The sequence below is a fragment of the Takifugu rubripes genome, chromosome 16 (genome assembly GCF_901000725.2).
Source record: "Takifugu rubripes chromosome 16, fTakRub1.2, whole genome shotgun sequence".
NCBI classification, from domain to species: Eukaryota; Metazoa; Chordata; class Actinopteri; order Tetraodontiformes; family Tetraodontidae; genus Takifugu; species Takifugu rubripes.
Window position 1 is genome coordinate 13,452,200 of NC_042300.1, and position 21,462 is coordinate 13,473,661.

At 45.6% G+C, this 21,462-nt stretch overlaps 2 protein-coding genes across 11 annotated transcripts in view; one reads left to right on the forward strand and one right to left on the reverse strand.

The window, feature by feature from the left end:
* Positions 1–21,462, forward strand: part of scara5 (scavenger receptor class A, member 5 (putative)) — a 58,700-nt gene that overhangs the window by 4,024 nt on the left and 33,214 nt on the right. Inside the window, exons 2-6 of one of the 4 annotated variants that reach the window (XM_029849185.1) lie at positions 8,673–8,855; positions 9,949–10,248; positions 10,319–10,466; positions 11,253–11,370; positions 15,117–15,245. In XM_029849185.1, coding sequence (XP_029705045.1) covers positions 10,386–10,466; positions 11,253–11,370; positions 15,117–15,245 — 328 coding nt within the window. In that variant the 5' untranslated portion in view covers positions 8,673–8,855; positions 9,949–10,248; positions 10,319–10,385. The remainder of the gene's footprint in view (positions 1–8,672; positions 8,856–9,948; positions 10,249–10,318; positions 10,467–11,252; positions 11,371–15,116; positions 15,246–21,462) is intronic. The other 3 variants (XM_029849184.1, XM_029849188.1, XM_029849189.1) reach the window with 3 other exon arrangements.
* LOC105418341 (sterile alpha motif domain-containing protein 12-like) lies at positions 819–8,170 on the reverse strand. 7 transcript variants are annotated; one of them, XR_003891184.1, is made up of 5 exons: positions 8,058–8,082; positions 7,178–7,265; positions 7,000–7,079; positions 6,281–6,428; positions 5,031–6,196 (listed from the first exon to the last, which is right to left on the reverse strand). XR_003891184.1 is itself a non-coding variant. In XM_029849192.1 (4 exons), the coding sequence occupies exons 2-4, from the start codon at positions 6,399–6,401 to the stop codon at positions 961–963; spliced, it is 267 nt and encodes an 88-aa protein (XP_029705052.1). In that variant the 5' UTR covers positions 6,402–6,428; positions 8,058–8,170; the 3' UTR covers positions 819–960. The 7 variants fall into 7 exon arrangements, 2 of the variants coding, with proteins under 2 accessions (XP_029705052.1, XP_011615989.1); XM_029849192.1 differs by lacking the exons at positions 7,000–7,079; positions 7,178–7,265 and adding an exon at positions 819–965 and having other exon boundaries at positions 6,056–6,196; positions 8,058–8,170; XR_965591.2 differs by lacking the exons at positions 7,000–7,079; positions 7,178–7,265 and having other exon boundaries at positions 5,031–5,910; positions 6,022–6,196; positions 8,058–8,152.

Below are 21,462 nucleotides of genomic sequence, written 5' to 3' on the forward strand. Positions count from 1 at the left end.
GGGAATTCATTTAGCCTCCTCGCTCCCTCGAACAGAAGCTCCTTCTTTAGGTACACGGCGCTCCGCCGGGCGATATAACGTATATGGCCGATAAAAACGGGTTGAAAAATCAAATGTGCAGCAATGACGGCAGGATATTGTTGGGACAGTGTGTGACCCGTTGTTCTTGATCTGAGCCGCCTTCTCCAGCCTTCAGTCCTGTTTTGTTCAATTCCACTTGTTAAGCTTGTATTTTGCTTTTCTGTAAAGAATTAGACTTAAGCATGGGGTCAGGGAAGGGTCACAGGGTCAAGGGTCACAGGGTCGGGTCACAGCAGAGGATGCACCCTCAATTATTGTTTCTTTAACAGATTTATTGGACACAAACCCAAGTCACACAGTTTTCCAGTCATTTGTGAATAAAGACGCAGGCAGGAAGTCAGAATCCTGCCTTCAGTTACCCCCCCCACCACCAGGGGCAGATTTTTCCAAACATTCAGTCAACACTTTACTGTGTGTTCATCGTCCCCTCAACAGCGTCTCACCATCCATTTCCTGTTCAGTGCACCTTGCTTCCACTGATATTGGCTCCAGAAGGTGGGAAGAGGACCCCCCCACCACCCTTCCAGCATTAATGGGCTGTGATGGCAGCTTTAAATTAGTCGGAATGAAACAGCCGTCTTGAGGTTTCGGCATTTCAATTACCCACAGCGGTGTGTGGCACACTCCGTCAACCTGTCAGCTTTAATGTTTTAATATGCTGTTTTAAAAGCCCCCCCACCCCCACCACCCCCCCCACACACACACACACACACACTCACACACACTCACAGATTTATAGACTAAAATATTTATGCGTGCTTATTTAATTGCGTCCTGATCCATTTCCAAAGGGCTCAGTGAAGGATGTTCCAGTGGTTGATGAGTGAAAGTCAGGCGCTGAGGTGACGTCACCATGACGACAATGGTGACAACGTCTCTTCATCCTGGTGTGCATGAAAACAGCAGCAGGCACCAGTTCAAGGTCACAACAGGTCGCACAATGAGCACCAAAACAGTTTAGTAACAACAAACAACCCCCCCCCCCCCCAGCATCTGCCCATTTCCAGTTTGATTTCCCGCTCAACCGTCTGTTTCGCCTCAGATTCGGTGATTTGACGCTTCACCCTAACTGACACGAGTCCACTAAAACCCTTTTAGCTGCTGGCTGTGATGGGAAGATGGACGGGGGGGGGGCATCTTTCCCTTTTTTCACTTCACTGAGTCCGTCCGGAAGAGATGAGTGTTGGGGGGGGGGGGGGGTGATGAAAGTCACCTCCTGCAGTAATAAAGTGCATTTCTATGTTTAGTTACTGTTTCTCTACCCCCCCCCCCCCCCCCCCCCCCCCCCCCCCCCCCCCCCCCCCCCCCCCCCCCCCCCCCGCCCACTTGTTGGCAAAGGTGTTTGATAGTAAATGGTCGTGCACACACGTGCACAGGCTTCTGTCCCTGCTAATAGACTCAGCTAAATGGAGGTTTGGGTTCAGATGAGTCTGTGCCAACGTTTCCTCGTCCACTAAATTCATGACTGCTGAAAACTCTCTGGGGACTTAATCTAACCCTAACCCTACTTAATCTAACCCTAACTCCTAACCCTACTTAATCTAACTCCTAACCCTACTTAATCTAACCCCTAACCCTACTTAATCTAACCCTAACTCCTAACCCTACTTAATCTAACTCCTAACCCTACTTAATCTAACCCTAACCCTAACTCCTAACCCTACTTAATCTAACCCTAACCCTACTTAATCTAACCCTAACTCCTAACCCTACTTAATCTAACCCTAACCCTACTTAATCGAACCCTAACCCTACTTAATCGAACCCTAACCCTACTTAATCTAACCCTAACCCTACTTAATCGAACCCTAACCCTACTTAATCGAACCCTAACTCCTAACCCTACTTAATCTAACCTTAACCCTATTTAATCTAACCCTAACTCCTAACCCCTCTTAATCTAACTCTAACCCCTAACCCTACTTAATCTAACCCTAACCCCTAACCCTACTTAATCTAACCCTAACCCTACTTAATCTAACCCTAACCCTACTGTAACTGGAAGCTTTCAGACATCGAGGACCCCCAAGGAACACAAGTCTGAGCAGTTACAGGTTAAAGCAAAGGACATTAACCTGTAACTCTCCATCCATCCATCCATCCATCCATCCCTTTATCATCCATCCATCCAGCCATCCATCCATTTACGTTTGTGATGCTGTTGCTAAGCCTCTCTCCCTAACAACAGGCTGGATGCGCCAAACAGCTGTGGTGGTTATAATTGTCACCTCGTGACAGGAAGGTTGGGGGTTCAAATCCCCTGTGGACCAGGGCTATTCTGAGTTGGGTTTGCATGTTCTCTCCATGCCCGCTAGGGGTCCCTCCAGATACTCTGCCATCCTCTAACCAAAGACAGGCATCTGGGTGAAAGGTGAAAGCCCAACCCCAACCTAACCCCCAACCCTAACCCGCAACCCAACCTTAACCCCCAAGCCCAACCTAACCCCCAACCCCAACCTAACCCCTAACCCTAACCCGCAACCCAACCTAACCCCCAACCCCAACCTAACCCCCAACCCTAACCCCAAACCCAACCCTAACCCCCAACCCTAACCCACAACCCAACCTTAACCCCCAAACCCAACCCTAACCCCCAACCCTAACCCACAACCCAACCTTAACCCCCAAGCCCAACCTAACCCCCAACCTAACCCCTAACCCTAACCCCCAACCCAACCTTAACCCTTTAAAGGGACTTTGGGAGGTGTGGATGTGAGCCAGGGTCCAGGGTGTGGGCTTCGGCACCCACTGACCCCTCAAAAGTTGGAGTGGCAGAAAATGTATTGTTGTCCCGATGATGGGATGTCTAATCTCTGTTATAAACGCCACGAGCTTAGCTCTCAAGTCTGATCACATTCACACTCATCGGTAAGGACGTCACGGCTGATGTGGCTGCTCCTGAAACATCAAACACACTGTATGCGTGGCGGGCTGACACGTGGCGGGTTAGTGTATGGCGGGCTGACACGTGGCGGGCTGACGCGTGGCAGGTTAATGTATGGCGGGCTGACGCGTGGCGGGTTAATGTAGGGCGGGCTGACGTGTGGCAGGTTAATGTATGGCGGGCTGACACGTAGCGGGCTGACGCGTGGCAGGTTAATGTATGGCGGGCTGACACGTGGCGGGTTAATGTATGGCGGGCTGACGCGTGGCGGGTTAATGTAGGGCGGGCTGACGTGTGGCAGGTTAATGTATGGCGGGCTGACACGTAGCGGGCTGACGCGTGGCAGGTTAATGTATGGCGGGCTGACGCGTGGCGGGTTAATGTAGGGCGGGCTGACGTGTGGCAGGTTAATGTATGGCGGGCTGACACGTAGCGGGCTGACGCGTGGCAGGTTAATGTATGGCGGGCTGACACGTAGCGGGCTGACGCGTGGCAGGTTAATGTATGGCGGGCTGACACGTGGCGGGCTGACGCGTGGCGGGTTAATGTATGGCGGGCTGACGCGTGGCGGGTTAATGTATGGCGGGCTGACGTGTGGCGGGTTAATGTATGGCGGGCTGACGTGTGGCGGGTTAATGTATGGCGGGCTGACGCGTGGCGGGTTAATGTAGGGCGGGCTGACGCGTGGCAGGTTAATGTATGGCGGGCTGACGCGTGGCGGGCTGACGCGTGGCAGGTTAATGTATGGCGGGCTGACGCGTGGCGGGTTAATGTATGGCGGGCTGACGCGTGGCGGGTTAATGTATGGCGGGCTGACGCGTGGCGGGTTAATGTATGGCGGGCTGACGCGTGGCGGGTTAATGTAGGGCGGGCTGACGCGTGGCGGGTTAATGTATGGCGGGCTGACGCGTGGCGGGCTGACGTGTGGCAGGTTAATGTATGGCGGGCTGACGCGTGGCAGGTTAATGTATGGCGGGTTAATGTATGGCGCGTTTGCCATTTGCCGGTGCTGTCGTCAGTCACCGACGGAACAAGACTGATTTTTAAGTGAGCGCAGACGGAGAGAGAATCTGATGAATGCGAAGTGGTGCTTGGCTGCTCTCAGGTGAAAGATTCACCTGACTCGTGCAAGGCGTGCACGCTCAGGCTCTGTTAAACACACGGCCAGTGTGGACGCATGTCCAGGGTGGATGCAGCCGTGTTTTTCTTTTCATGTTGGTATTGTAAAATACCTCATGGGGAAGAAAATGAAGGGTTTTTCTCTGTGGTACGTTGGCGGTGCTATTTGAAGGTGAGTGCAGGTAAGCCTGCAGAGTCAGAGGGTCACGTGATGGACTGAAAGTGATCATCTCCTAACTGAGCCTGAGCTTGTGTGATTGTTCCGGGGCTACAGCTTTATTTCATCATTCTCTCCACCACAGGATGGATTTCCGTCTAAGCAGAATCGGCACATTTGCTGTCACACCCCAAAGCAAACGTCGCACCATCTCCCGGGGTATTAATGTGTCCCACACATGAGCTGGACACATAGACACAATCAGGCTCAGGAAGAGTGGAGGAAACACCAGGAAAGGTCACTTTATACAAAGTTTAAAGTTGGGGAAATGTATAGAAAAGCTTCAGTACACACACGGTTGTATTTCTATCTTTCTGAGGACGTTCCACAATACATTCCCCAGCTCCTAACCCTAACCGTCCCAACTAACCTCCTGTTACCCTGAACCTAATCTAAAACCAATTCCACCCTCAACCACACCTTTGGAGTCTAAATGTCCTCACTTTGTTAGTAGAATGAATATTTGGCTACTCGCAATATATCGCAAGAGCACGAGTTTTCAGGCATGTTGTGTCTTGCTCTCTCGTCTCTGCAGCATTTCTGTGTCAGCATATCGAGTACAAACAGATTTGATTGGCTGGGATTCAGTGTTGCACAACGAGTGAGATTAAAATACCAGTGTCAAACATGTCAGTCTGAACTTCTGCAGAAATCCTAATTATTCATGTCATGTCATGGAACTAACCTATAAATATTTAAAACTAGATATCCTTAAGAGAGAAAACAGACTAGTTGTTATGAATTTAAAGACCAAGTTATTACAGCACACTGTACAAGTAGCAATATAACATAGTGCCCCCTAGCGGTGAGTGCAGCAACAAATGTTTTGACTATTAAAACTTTAATGGGCGGGCTGGTATAGTAATGGAATCTTTATTACTAATCATGAATCTATGGGTATAATGTTTCACTTATGAGTTTTATTTTGAGGTGATTCTACAGAAGAATCCTCCTGGGTTGGAGAGCAGGAACAGACCATGATTAAAGTCGCCCCGGCATCAGGCTGGTGTTGCCAAAAGCAGCAGACTTTATTAACTCAACAAACCAAAAATGGTGCGATAAAAAAGACAAATACATCTGGTCTTTATGCCAAAAAATTAGAAGAATCCATATTGACACCTGTATAGATGCATCATAAATAAATAGAATATTTACTGCTAAATCTGATTCCGTGTAGATGAAACTAAAACCTAATGGACTTTAACTGGACTTCAGTCGCATGAGTAAAAAAAAGTGTTTTTCGTAACAAAAGCGGGATCAAATGAAATGGAGCTTTATCTGGCACAGACGGGAAGAGACTATTGTACTCCGTCTTCACACAGTTGCAATAAACCATGAAAATGGCGCCAAAGCGAAGACTATTTTGAGAAAAAGGACGAGAAGACGGCGGCGGGCGTCAGACATGGACAAACACATCTCATCCATCGGCACGGCTCAGATTTCATCCAGGAAATGGGTTTCTTTGTCTCTGGCCGCTTCTCATCGATTCTTGTCATTCCGTCTTTCCTGGTTATTTCCATCTTTCTGACGCCCCCCCCCCCCCCTCACCTGGATGAATTACCGTGTTTTAATCTGAGGCTGTTTATTTCCTGTTACTGAGAAAAACACTCTGGAGAGCAGAAAAGAGGAGGATTGTGAGCGAGCAGCTGCGTGTCTGCATGATCGTGATGTCAATCATGCAGGTGGGCTTTTTGGGCCTCGGCTGAATGTGGAACGTTACCAAGAGTCATGATGGAAAAGAGGGGCCTCCTCACCAGAGTGGAGGTCCTTGAGCTCGTTGATTTCTTCTTGGACTCGAAGGAGAAGGAGGTCCTGCAAAATTTCCTGCAGGTGCTCCTCAGCATCCAAGCCGAGCCGCTCCAGGTGGTGATCCCTCAGTCTGAGCAGCGCACGGCCTGGAAGACAAACGCACGGACAAGTAGCGTGTTTAATCATGGCGTCAGAACGCTGTTATCTCGTCCTCAGGTGCGTGAAGTTACCTGATATGGCATGTTTAATAAATGCCCTCTGGAGCGTGCTCACGTGGCTGGGATGCTGATCCTGAAGCCACTCCAGCACATCCTGCACGGACCACATGGACACGCGCTTTGATGAGTCCATTCCCCTGAAAGGTACCACGGCGACACCCTGGAATAATAAAACCGGGCAGTCATATTTCCTTTTGCTCCCAATTGTCATCGCTGACAGAGATGCTGCAGTCTCAATGACATCAAACCCAGGAACCGATCTGCAACCAGGAATGGGAGGAATGCCATGTTCTCTTCATACCCAATGCCTCTGGGTTAGATGCGCCTCTTTTTGCTCAGCGCAAACCTCTTTTCCAGCAATTAGTCCGACAACATTCTGAACATGACAAATAGCCGAGTGTGGCCGAGGGTTTCTCTGAGAGGCAGGTGAGACCAACTCCCTGTATCGCTCTCCGCCCGCCGCCTCCTCGCGGGTTGTGCTGCTGTAATGGAAGATCTCTTAAGCTGTTGATGTGACCTTTTCAGAGGGCCGGTCTACTTATTGGGTTATAAATACTGCAATGTATTGTGTTAATTAAGGGGGGTGTATGATTGGCTGGGGCCGTAACAAGGTCCCAGTAGGGTAATTGACATACAAGAAGTGCAAACCGTTCCAGCGGGGAACACATTTCCCTTCAGAGTCAGGGTGAGCTGAGAGTTAAGACAATATCCCACGTTTATATTATACTTACAGCCGGAACAGATGAAATTCAGATTTAGGCTTATGATGCTTGTCTCCAGTTCTGGAGCCAAAGGGACCAACTTCAACCAGCTCATTTGGGTAGCAATAAACACAAATATTCATGTTTTTTTTCTTTTATAGCGGTTCCTGTAAGCAAGTAGTACTGCAAATTTAATTTTTACACTTACTGATGTGGCAGCTTTTTACACTCTACTGCTCTGCAGTAACATTTAGGATGAAATCCAGGAGAGCGTGTAAGTCTATAGAAAACAGGCGCTGAAATTAAGCACCAAAAGTGATATTAAGTAATAAACTTGTGCAAATAAGAAATAATTTCCTTAAGTAAATCTTAGTGGCAGGAGCGTAGTTTTAGTTCTAGGGACAAGACATGGTTGTAGGAAGAATGTAAAACCTGGTTAACGGGGACATGCAGAACTCTTTAGTTAGGGTTAGGGTTAGTTCAGACCAGTGCCGCGACTCTGACTTAGTGAAAGCCAACATACATGCAACCATGTTGCAATGATGCCGTTGGCTTGACAATAATCTGCCTTTTGAGAGTTGGTGGAACAACTTATTGTGACGAATCGTTTGAGTTCCACTCACTCTTCTGTACTTTGCTGCCATCTGATGGCAAGCTGTGGAATTTCCTCGTCACCACAACAATAAAATCCATTCAAAGTAAATTTTGTATTGTTCAAAGGGTGCATCTTTTTAATATTCTGACATTTTAAATAAGAACATGATGAACCTTGATGAACTCAAATTTCTGAATATAATTCCAGCAATTCCACATATGGTCTTTCTCCAAACACACGAGGATCGGAAGATCTTGGCTGAAAACCTGCTTATTTGTCCCATCTACGTGGTCCAGATCTTGAAGCTTGACACAGACAATTTAGATGTTGTGTACATGCGGCAAAAACAGCTGAAATAAAACCCGCTTTTTCAGTATCATTAAAATTCCACAAAAGACTGCTGGTGTCACAACCCTAACCCTAACCCAACCCTAACCCTAACCCTAACCCTAAACGTTATAAAGATTTAAGCAGACTAAGATCTTAACCTTACCTCTCTTGTTTCGCCGTAAACTGGTGACGTGACCTGACCTGTTTAATCCGATGACGTCAGGTTGGTTCAGCCCAACCGGGCCAGCTGTTTCTGATGCCTTCAAGGACTGTCAGAAAAATACCTAAACACAAGATAACGACTGACTTTTTAGCTACATTTCACGATCATTATGTCGTATAAAATGGATAATCATATCATATAAAAAACGTGTGATTACTAGTTTATGATAAAAGTGTATTTTTGAACGTTTGTTTTGCTGATTAAGAACCTTTTGTATTTTTTGTGATGATCGCATCGCCATCGGGAGGTTTTTCCCAATGTCACATGACCGATAAGTTTTATACAATAAAATCATTTGACCAGTTTTTTTTTTTTTAACCTTGTGGTCAATGCTAAGAATTAAATCTTTGGAGCGACTTAAGACTACGCACGTATTTAAAAGTCGAGTATAATAAAGTGACCGGAACTTCCAGCTTCTCTCCAACGCTAGGGGGCGCCAGCAACCAAGAGGGGAAAAGCTTCCAGTTGAGGGAGAACTTGTGAACTTCAGCTTGACAACTTGTGGTCACATGACGATGTGGTTGATATATTACTGCAATCTTCGCTGTCCTCCAGAGCTGCTGACGGACTTCACCGCACCAACTGCATGTTTATTTCATGCATTTTCTGAGAGACGCATCGAACGGAGGATCGCCTGAAGATCCATGCAGCGTGCACACGCAGCGTGCACACGCAGCGTTGAGAGGGGGATTATGAGAAACGTGATTTCTGTTTCTGTTCCAGTTGACTTCTGACAAGGTGAGGAAGAAGTGTAAGATTGTTGGGTGGCTGCACATGCTGACTCTCATACTGTGGACTATATGCAGCATATTGGGTCTAAGCTTTTTTTTTTCTTTTTTTTTAAATCTTAGTAGTAGTAGTAGTAGTATGCTCTAGCTTTTTTATTATGCTGAACTTGCATAACCTTTGATGAGGGCAGGAAACGTTGGGAATTGCAACAAATGTGTTGCTTTGTGTTTTGGCACTTGTGTGAAGAAGTGCAATTAACTAAAATGGGTTAATGATGCACATGGATGGTTGAGCAATGGTATGTTGGTTTTTCGTACTGAGACACTGAGGGGGACTGGCTCCAGTTAATATTGTCACTTCCGATATCTGTAATTGCATAGTTGATTCTCAGAGAATGTACGGTGTTTTTTTAAGCTTGACTGAAACTACAGATGACGTCGACAATCTGCAGACCACACGTCCTCCCTCCCTCTGACCTGCAGACAGGTGGATGCTCAGCCGGGAGCTTGTCACAATATTTCAACCCCTCCAATACTCCAATATAACCCTGATGCTCATATGTGCTACATGCAGCTGATACTCATCAATATCTCTGTATGTGCAGGTTTAGAGTAAATATTAATTCCCAAATGTACTTTAAATTTGACCCCCAAAATATTCTATGCTTCCCCCACTGTTTAACAATTCGATACTGATTTATTTCGATCATAAATAAACACTGACACCCATGTTATCATGTCTTTGTGTTCTTCCTGTAAAGATATTTAAACCTTCAGTCATCACACCCTGGGGTAGATGCGTCCTGGGGTAGATGTGTTAAACTCTTTCTTTGTAAAACAGGTGTGAGATAAATGTTTGCTGTTAATTCAAGGCACTGACCCCCAAAAGGTCAAACATGCCACCATAAAATACTCTTCACAATACTGAAAAGTACTTGGTGGTGTCTATCGTCGGACATCCTGCATCCCAGGCAGCTGTCTGAACGTGGTCTTTCTCTCGCTGCTCTGTGGCTCGTTTGAACAGCAACAACGAAGTAGGAAAAAAGAACCTCTTAAGATTCTTGAAACGTACTTCCTTAACTTTCTGTTGTTCTTGTTCTCAGGTCTTAAAAGTCCCGTAAGAACTTCATAGTTCATGTGCAGACCTGCCGTACACACACACACACACACACACACACACACACACACACACACACACACACACACACACACACACACAGTAGGATCACCTAGGAGCTCTTAATGGTTCCTGTCCAGCTATATTCCAAATGTCAGCCAGAAGCCCCCACCACAACCTCTCTGTGATTAGAAAGTACAGACTGAGCATCTTTCATGATTTTATCAACCTGCCACTCATCCGCTGCCGAGGCTCATGGGAGATTCAGTCTTCATCTTGAGTCCAGGTGAGCGTGCTAATGACACAAGCAAGCTAATATGAAATATGAGGGCCTCACCGAGGGCTTTTATCTGCAGCTAACGATCCACCGAAGTAACATCCAATGTCAACTTTATTAGAACAGAATAACAACTTTGCCAGAGAATGGTATGGATTTCACAAAGTGCCACCCCATCAAGGACAGTATCGCCCATTCAGTTTACTTTCCAGGACGGTGTTTTCGATGTAAGTATCCATGCAGCTGCTCAGCAGCTGTAACTGAATCTGTTTTTCTGCTCTCATAATCCACATGTGCTTCAATACTCGACCCAACAGCCCAGCTGCACAGAAACAGCCCAGGGGACCAGCTATGATGTTGTAATCCAAATATCACGTGGTCATACATGTTCATAGACACGAAGCTGAATTGGTGCTTCATACAGAGAGGGTGAGAAAGTGACATGTCCACCAAGACAAGGAGGTCCAGGTCCTCACCTGATAATGTGATGTGGACATGGCTATAAAGAGGTGTGTTAGGAGCAAACCTCATGATTTCAACCTCTAAAGTTTGGGGCTCCTGCCATTTTCTTTCATAAGCAAATGCTAATTATCTTGGACCAACGTCTCCACCCTCACTGGGGTTAATATGGTTTGGAAGCTGAGAGCAGTACATTTTATTGACCCATTTCCATTGTTTCTGACATTCAGAGACTAAAGCTCAGAACGATACGAAGCCTTCTACCAAGAGCATTTCAATCCTGCAGCATGTGTGTCCCAGCAGCAGGTGGCTGCCTGCTGCGACCTTTTGAGAATTGATATTCAGTTGCGCCAACATGCACCATTTGGACTGGTAACATTTACGTAATCCCTTTCATTCGTTCCATTTGATAGCTGATATAATATGATGGATGACGGATGTTCTTGGGCTTCCGTGTCAGTCGTGAGCTTCACTACCAGATCGATTTGTCATGTTGCAGCAATGCTTTGCCCACATGCTGTGATGTGCAGCCATTTCTGTTTGTGTCTTGTCAGGAGGCGATGGAGAACAAGGCCATGTATCTGAGCACGTACGAGGAGAGAGAGAACGGCTCCGTATACGAGGAGGCGTACGACGGACACAACCTGTCCAAACTCAGCCTGTGCGATGAAGGTGAGGAAGTGGCACGTGCTCAGATACTGATTTAGTCACCTACAAAAGAATACAGCTTCTGTTTTTAGGATTGTTATATTTTTCTCTGGATTTATAATTGTAGCAACACTGTTCTGCTCTGCTCGCTACTCCTCAGTACAATTTATGGTCAGCTGGGGTTGCAAGTTGGCACAAACATCTTGAAACTTACAGGTGGCACTGACTCAATTTGACAACTGTGAGGAAACTGTGTGTGTGTGTGTGTGTGTGTGTGTGTGTGTGGAATCCTTGTCAGTAAATAGACAGATAAATAAGAACCTCACCAAAAATAATGGAAGGATGTATTCTCGATCTGTGAAGGGTGCTCAGTGTGTGGAACAGAGTCCAGAATGCAAAATCTTGACTCTGATGGGAAGTAGGAAGTCATACATGGACTTGTTGCAGATTGAGGCAACCAAACAGGCAGAAATCCCAAGAGAGGTCCACGAGTGGAAGTAAGACTGACATCTAGGAAGACGAGACTTTCAAAATAAAACAGGAAGCATGCAAGAAAACCAAAAACATTCAAATATCCTTGTATTTTTCTTTTTGTTGGGACTATTATAGACATAATATGTTAACCAGCTCCAAACCCTGACCATCCCTTCTTAACCCTAACCATCCCTTCTAAACCCTAACCATCCCATCTAAACCCTAACCCTCCCTTCGAAACCCAAACCATCCCATCTAAACCCTAACCCTCCCTTCGAAACCCGAACCATCCCTTCTAAACCCTAACCATCCCATCTAACCCCAACCATCCCTTCTAAACCCTAACCATCCCTTCTTAACCCCAACCATCCCATCTTAACCCTAACCCTCCCTTCTAAACCCGAACCATCCCATCTAAACCCTAACCCTCCCTTCTAAACCCGAACCATCCCATCTTAACCCTAACCCTCCCTTCTAAACCCGAACCATCCCATCTAAACCCTAACCATCCCTTCTTAACCCCAACCATCCCATCTTAACCCTAACCATCCCTTCTAAACCCTAACCATCCCTTCTAAACCCTAACCATCCCTTCTTAACCCCAACCATCCCATCTTAACCCTAACCATCCCTTCTAAACCCTAACCATCCCTTCTAAACCCTAACCATCCCTTCTTAACCCCAACCATCCCTTCTTAACCCTAACCATCCCTTCTAAACCTTAACCATCCCTTCTAAACCCTAACCATACCTTCTAAACCCTAACCATCCCTTCTAAACCTTAACCATCCCTTCTAAACCTTAACCATCCCTTCTAAACCCTAACCATCCCTTCTAAACCCTAACCATCCCTTCTAAACCCTAATCCCAACTCAAGCCTTAACCTTTACACCACGTTTGAACCTTTAAACATTTCCTAACCCTTCCAGTCAAAATGTCCTCATTTTCAAAAAGTGTCCTCAATGTGATAGTAGAATGTGGTTTTTGGTACTGAGCATGTACAAGTACACACACACACACACACATTCATTTCAATTCAATTCAACAATGTTCTCACCATTGGCATTAACGCTAAACCAGAACCAACATCTGTGTGTGTGTGTGTGTGTGTGTGTCCCTGTGGTGTTCTTGGGTTTCTGGGAGTTTGCTGGGAAAGTCTCAGTTTGAGAATTTGTTGACATCTTAATGGGACATGAATGATGGCCACACACACCCCAAAATATGCATCTTCATCCAACATTTCTAATCCATCATCACACCTCATTCAGCCAATCAAAGAAGCCCTTCCCCGCCATACCACGTTAAGCCCACTGGGGGGGGGGGGGGAAGCAAAGCAGTCAGGGGTGGTGAAGAGTGGGATCCAACTATTACTCACCACACTGGGGCCAATGTGCACGGCCAGTTCGACCCACATTAAAGGGGAAAGAACCTATTGTACCAGGAACTCAGAACCAGGTTCATCAGCTGCACTTTGTCATCTTCTCATGGATATTAAGAAGCGCATCTAACGACAAAGCTGACAAGGACAGGATGCTATAAGGAGGCCCACCCATCGCCACATTCAAAGCAGCTTTCGTGCAGACTGGGGCACATGTGCGTTTGATTTGGGGAGCAACAGGAATTAGGAGGTTGCACTCGTAACTTCACACGCAGACAGTGCCAGTAACTGACGGTACACCGGCCCTGTTTGAAATCAGCAACTACAGGGAGTCTGAACGGGACTTTGTCCCTCGTGATTGTTCAATTCCCTCAACACTGCTACAATTTCATTTCAGTCTAAATCATTATCCAGCGTCCAATATTTCATTTAAAAATGTTTCTTATTGGTTCTTTTTTCCGTCATAAATTTATTGGTAGCTCAGTCTGTTGTGAACTGGGCTGAGAAGCGGCGGCTTCTTGGTTGGAGCTCCAGTGCAGACAAAGTGGAAAGTGCCAGAACACCTTCAGAGCACTGCCGGGGCACTCTTGAGCAAGGTACCAAAGCCACAAATGCTCACATAGAGCCCTGCAATGAACTGGTGACTCATCCAGGGGTGGACCTTAGGGATGAAGCGGTTGAGACGAGACGAGAATTTATTGGACAACCTTAGAGAATGAGCATGTTCGTTCACTTGTGGAGATGATTCCTGTTCCTCCTGGTTTATAGGGAATCCCGGATCCCTGCCTGCACTTCATTACTCTCTTTGGAGGAGCTTTTGCTTCAGCTAGATGTCAGCTCTGTGGGGTCTTGATCTATAAATCGACCCCCACTATGCATGGTGATGGGAATCACCAGTGGCAACCGGGCAGCTTTTTCTAGTTGGAAACATTTCTCCCAATAATGAGAAGTTTGCAGAAGCCTCTGAGTTTTCCAGATTGCAGAAGCTGACGGCTACCCAGGAGACAATGAGTCTTGTGGTCATCAGAAGAGGATTAAGAGAAGAAAATGTGTCAGGATATTCCTGAAAGTGTCTGGGTGCACTTCCATGACAACGGCACACATGACGATGAAGTCAGGAGTCAAGACGGAGGAAATGTTTATTCAGTTGGGTTTCTTTAACAAAGCCGAGTCCCATGTTGGGATCCACCACTGGCTGTTGCTCCAGTCTTGATTGTTGACGGTGACTTTTGGAAGTGCCACGCAAGGCTTCGTGCTGCATATCAGTGGGATCACAGTGGATCAAAGACCTTGTCATACCTGTCCATTCCAAAGACCAAGGGGGCAGCTTGGCCTCAAAATTCTTCATCACAGTCCCATTAAAGCAGTTTCATTGTAGGCAACTACACGTTTGCGTTATGCTAACAGCAGGCTTGCTCCAACTCCATATGGGTTAGGGTTAGGACACAAACAAAGACCTTTGGAGTTCTTAAACATCTCCTGCATGCAGGCAGAATAACAAGGTATCAGAAGACAGGCAGATTAGGTGCTGACGAGGATGGTTTTGCTTGGACAGTGTTGCTGTTTTCAGGTACTTTTAAACAGACTCGGGGAAAAGTTAGTGAATTATACCCAGTTCCATACATCCAGTCCACATGTTTTCCAACTGTACATTCCACATGTGAAGCAGTTGTGTTTGTCCTATGCTGGAATGTGCTTGTTTGTGCACCCAAATGTGCAGTTCAGTAAACACGTGCAGGCATTTCGACTTGTCTCACCCATCTCCGAGGGATGTCAGTTACACAAGGATGCAACGGCCTATTGGAATCCTTTACATTCTATTTGGGTCTACAACAAATCCAAATTTAGGCATAATTTTGGTGCATTGCAAACCCTTTTAGGTTTCTTTAGTTTTGAAGTCTAATCTTCCCACCTCTAGGTTCCAGTAAGCGTCGCAGGAAGCAGGATCAGCGCTGCGGTCACCTGAACTCCCTGTCAGCCATCAAGTATGCCATTGTCCTTCTCTACATCCTGGTTATCCTCACCATCTTTGGACTCTGCCTGGCAGGTAGGACATGTGCGAGCGGATCTATATATGTATTGGATTAAGTGAGCTGTGGTTCTGGTGCTTAACAAGGCACTTTTTTATTTGTTATGAAGCTTTACAGCCTATACATTTAGCTATACATTTAGCTTTCCTCTCACCCTTCAAAACAACAAGCAATAGTGGAAACAGCCCTGTCCAAAAGCACATTTATCGGGTCCCAATAACAAGTCTGGCGAGCAGCACAAAGAGTCGCACCAATTGGTGCGCAATGAAACTGCAGCATGGAAATTTGGACCTGCCGGTGCCAACAGATTATCTATTCAAACATATCGTTCAGTCGGTGTTGCAGAACTCCCACCGCTGCGGTTCTGCAGTTCCTCTGGGCTCGTTTGGAAAGCCCTGGCACAGTGCCAATGTAGCTGTGTGTGTAGCTGTGTGGGTGTGTGTGTAGCTGTGTGGGTGTGTGTGTAGCTGTGTGGGTGTGTGTAGCTGTGTGGGTGTGTGTAGCTGTGTGTGTGTGTAGCTGTGGGTGTGTGTGTGTGTGTGTGTAGCTGTGTGGGTGTGTGTAGCTGTGTGGGTGTGTGTAGCTGTGTGTGTGTGTAGCTGTGGGTGTGTGTAGCTGTGGGTGTGTGTGTGTGTGTGTGTGTAGCTGTGTAGCTGTGTGTAGCTGTGTAGCTGTGTGGGTGTGTGTAGCTGTGTGGGTGTGTGTAGCTGTGGGTGTGTGTGTGTAGCTGTGTGGGTGTGTGTGTAGCTGTGTGGGTGTGTGTGTAGCTGTGTGGGTGTGTGTAGCTGTGTGTGTGTGTAGCTGTGGGTGTGTGTGTGTAGCTGTGTGTGTGTGTAGCTGTGTGGGTGGGTGTGTGTGTAGCTGTGGGTGGGTGTGTGTGTGTGGAGGGGGGGTGCACACACGCGTGTGTGTGAGTAAGAATAAGAATTCCTTGAATGTGTGGAACTTTATGGCTGCTAACTTCTGAGAGCCCTGCTGTGGCCTCCTTGTAAATGTCAGCTGTGTTTGTGGAGTGCAGCTGGACAAAAGGAAGGCTGAAAAGCCAGACTAATTAAGGAAGATGGAGTTAAAAAAGAAGAGTGACAGAACTGGATCAGGGTTTAAAAAGCTGTCTGTCGTGTAGAATCTGGTGCTTTGTTATGCATTTTGTGTTCAGTAGATACATGCAAGACATAAATCACTCGGTTCCCACGTGTCCTTCATCGTCTGGCAATATTCAAATGTTAAAATCGGCTGCTGGCGTCCCCCCCCCATGCTCCACTTTCCTTTTGGACCCATTTCTGTTGCAGCTGTTGCTCCTCCTGCTCCTCACCCACCTCAGCTATCAGAGTCAGGACAATCCATATGGGGACATTTCTTTTGATGACTGAACCTCAGGGCAGCAGGAAGTTCAGTGGTTAGCATTTCTCTGTAGAATTGGCATGTTCTTCCATGCCTGTGTGGTTTCCATCAGAGTCCAAAATCCTGCAGATTAGCTTGATTGCTCTGAATTATCCTGAGGTATGTGTGTGTACAGGAATGTTGTTGTGTGTCCTGGCAGGGATGTATTCCAGGTGCAGTAGACCTCAACACCCTGTGTGACCCTGACTAGGCTCCATAGATGGATGATGGATGGAGTTATTTTAAGGCTAATTATGTTCTTCTGTCAGTTGCTCCCTTTTGATTGCAGTCAGTCAGTCAGTCAGTCATATAGCGTCTTATACAATCAAAATTGTTTCAAGGCCCTCTCTAGAATCCCAGGGCCTGACCCCAGACAAGCAACAGTGGCAGGAAAAACTCCCCTTTAACAGGAAGAAACCTTGAGCAGGACCAGGCTCATGTAGGGGGACCCTCCTGCTGATGGGGGGGGAGGAGAGGAGGGGAGAGCATAAAAATACATTATATTAATTAAAATAAGCTGCCAGTTGAGTTGAGTGGGCCAGCAGGGTCGGAGGTCAGTAGGTCAGCATACAACTATGAAGGCGGCGACACCTGTCGATGAATCCTGGCTGATTCTATGACAGAGGAATTAGTAGCATCCTGTTCAAAGATGCACAGTAAGTACACGGATCTTCTTATTGCAGATGTAAGTGCAACCACAGGCAGGTGGCTCATGGGTAATGTCCTGCTTGTAGTAGCAGGTCTGGGATAGAGAGCTGTCTCGCATCAAGGACTTCATTGAAATTGCTTCCATGTTTGGTGGAGTCCAACACTTCGAGAGGTCAGGTGCTTGATCGGGCTTGGTCTGCATCACAGGGCTATTTGTTGAGTGACTTCTTCAAAATGAGGTCTGAAAATGCAACCAAAGCAGCTCTTCTAAATGAAACAGGCTGACAGTAATGCTAAGTGGCTCCAGCGTTATTGCAGAGGAGGCCTCTTTATCCCACACAAACCAACACACAGCTCTGCTCTTTCTCTGAACTCTGAAGATGGTTTGAAGCTGAAGAAAAACATAACAGAACCTCCCTGGAATGGAAGACGTTTGTGTCTTCCTTCACGCCTGATTGCAATGACGAGCTTAAATCACAACTTTTGGGTTTGGAGTCCAAGCTCCGGCAGCGTCATCACACACGTGACGCCATTGTTTCCACTCTCACATTGAATGCTGGGAAACATGATGGAGTGTTTGTTATTCTTTCCATGTGTCTCTTCACTGACGGACAATATTCATATTCATGTCATTAAACGAAATGGCTCGTGGTTGTATTTGTGCTTGGGTATTGCGGTAGGGTTGCGTGTTAGAGACACTTGTGTTGCGTTCTGAATTGTCTGAACCCAAATTTTCAGTTCTGTTAATCACAGTTGACTGGTTTGACATTGGCAGACCTTTAGTCATGCAGTTACACCCAGGCCGGCTGAAGGTTCACTAGCTTTAGCTCGGTGGAAATGACTCTTTTACCACATTTATTGCTCTTTCTTGTGAAAAAGACTTGTGTGCTTTTTAAGCTTCAGACCACTTTTTTTCCCTGTTTAAAGTCATCTTGTTGCAGACATAAATTAAAATGAGGATAATGATCACCTCTTCCATCAAGCCATGATGATCATCAGTTGTGGCAAATTTTGTAAAGCTGCTGTATTAAAGCTGAGAAGCTGTTTTGTGGTTTAATTGGGCATTATTTCCCATCACGTCAGAAAACACAATAATTAGGCTCATTAAGTCTGGTACAGCTTGTATCAGTAATATGGCATTTAATCTCCTTTTTTAGATGTACAAAGATGAGCTTACATAAGATGCTATATTGGCTGAGGTGCTCCTCTTTACCCGTTTCAGCTCTATACATTGCAAATAAACCAAGCTGCTTTGCATTTGAAGTTGGGATCTTGCGACCTTTTTATCTCTTCATGGAAACAGGTACAAAAGATGGCTCGTGTCTGCTTTGCTGTGGTACAAAACGACTTTAGTTAGCATCTAAAAACATGGATTATATTATCCAAAAAGACCGACTCAAGGCCTTTCTCTGGATCTTTATTCATAAGGTGGATTAATTGAAAACACTGACCAAAAAAAACCTGATTAGGATCTTTTGCCAAACTGCTGCAGTAGAATCCTTCAGTAAGATGAGTGGTCTGGATATTTTCTTCTTCTTTTTCGCAGTTCTCCACTAAAGAGCAATTTTGTCACCCTTTGTTTAAACTTGAAGCGTATGTTCATGTATAAAATGACCGTCCTTTACCTCCGAGGATCTCTGGACGAGAGCAAAGTTCTAGCCAGAGTAACTGACCCTAACAAAACCACATCATAACACGATGCAACTCCTTTTTGGAAGTCATGCATTCGCAACGTGATAGCTGACAAAATCCATCTTGAATGTGAACCATATGTGTTGGAATACCCTCATGAAAAGGGTACATCCCACAATACAAGTGCCACTGCTGATGCCTTTCAAGAGAAACTTTGAAGGGTCAAAAATAGGCCCCTTGTGACATCAAGCAGGCCGTATTTTAGCTGCTCCAGATTAGACGTGACCGAGGAATTCCTCCCGTTGCAGCAGAGTGAATTTGCATGTAAGATTTCTTTAGCAGACTTTAATTATGACATCAAATCAAATCAATAAAGTACTCTGATTCTGATTCTGAAAATAGAGCAACGAGACCAGAACTTGAGAATATGTGCACTCAAATCTACTTTTCCACATATGCTCCACATAATCACAGCCCCAAACTTAGGCTGGCAGACTGACCCCCGAACAAGGTAATAAAAACCTGAATACACACAGAGACACACAATAAATCACACATGTGCACAGGAATGTCAAGACATGCACATTCAAATTACATGACAGTACACGCACGCACGCTACATCCACACGGCCAGACTCAAAGTGAGGTGGGGACCCCCTGAGATTAATTAAATTCCATACTATTGTCACGCTCTATCCCATAGAAATGGGACCAAAGAAGTTCCAGCGTTCCATATTGGAGTTCCTCACAGGAGGCAGCAGCACAAAATGAACAGATCATACACACACACACACACAAGGAGACAAGAGATGGCTCAGAAGTCCGTCTGCAGCCTCATTAACATGTCAGGACTAATTGTGGCAGACTTCATTCTCTGGGTGTCATCTGAGTGAGCTGCAAAGAAGCTTCGTGTTGAGTTTCGAGTCAGCAGACCTGGAAAGGAAAATTGGACAAATCTGCCTGACCTGTTGAACATTAATCTTCAAATCAATGAAAACAACATGACTTTGATACATTTTCTTGACTTTGTTTTATCACTTTTATCTGGTCTCCTTAAGAAACTGACTAAAAAAAAGCAAATAACAGGTTGAGAGGTTTAGTGTTATTTGGACCCAGTCACTCAGATATTAGAAGAGAGATTATCTAGAAAGCGGGAGTCTTTAAATAAATAAAAGAGGTGGCTGGTTCTTTTAAAGCAGGGGTGGGGAACCCCCGGCCTCCGGGCCGTATACGGCCTACGAGACCATTACGGCCTACGAGACCAAATTTCTTTCGTAACAAGAGGAAATATTTTCCCGTTTTCTGAGATAAAACAGACGGTTATGTTATGTCCGAGTCAAGGTCAGGGTCAGAGAACACAGCATGTGATATACGTAGTGGGCTGGACTGATTGACACGGACGAAAAATGCTTAGCGAAACACGCTAAACTCGACGAGTTGAAAGGACAGATGAGTTTGGATAAAATTAACGCTTTTCGTCGGAGTTTGGAGGCTAAACAAGCAGCTTTCACACGACCATGTACCGACAGAGAGAATATTACACGTGCAAGTTTTGTGGTGAGTGAATTAATAGCCACGAAGCTGAAACCTCACACCGAAGGAGAGTTCGTGAACGCGCCTCGTAGCCGCCCCTGAGGCGCTCGCACCGGACAACGTAAAATTGTTTCAAAGCGTGAATTTTTTTCGTGAATAACTATTGAACTGAGACATATATTGTTATGATTCCAGTGGCTAACGGTATGTTTTTATGGTCAAGGAATCTTAATATGTAGTCAAAGTATATGTGGGACTAATATTTATTGTGGAAATCACAATATGCCAGGAATTGTTGCGCTTGGCGGAGGTCTGCGCTCTCCGAGTGCTTTCTAGTTATTATTATTGTCTTTATCGTTCTTTCTTTTCATTTATTTTCTTGATTATCTTGTTGTATTGCAGTTTTTGTGAGTAGAGGCCTCGAACAGGCCCTTACGGGTCTCTTGCCTCAACTCTGCACCTCTTTTTTTTATTGTTTTGTATGATCATGAAAACATATTTTACTTGTTTGTCATTTTATTCTATTTTTTTTTTGGTGATTTTATATGCATGTGTGCTAAATAAATAATTCAAACTCAAATGCAGCAATCATGAGACTTAGTAACACAGTGGTTATAGACTTTTTTTTGTCTTTTTTTTGCATCCCTAGGTATGTTTTCATAATAGTATGGCCCTCGGAGGACTTTATAAAAATTGAAATGGCCCTCGATATGAAAAAGGTTCCCCACCCCTGGTTTAAACGAATAACGATGAATTCGGTATTGTTTTCTCACCCTCCTCATACATGTGAAAATATGTTGCATTTCTAAAGCTGTTTTAGCTAACGAGACTTTGACTTTCAGACCCAAGAGGAAACCCAATGCATCATTGACGTGGTCGTAGAATTTTTATTTTGAAGCTCTAGTTTGCTTTTTTTTTTTTTAAATAAACGGTTCAAGATGCATTCTCATAGCTATGCCCCCGCCCCCATCTTACACACACCTAATTCCTAGCTGGCAGCCCATTGGAAGTAATAACCACGCAAAATATTGTCATCAAAGG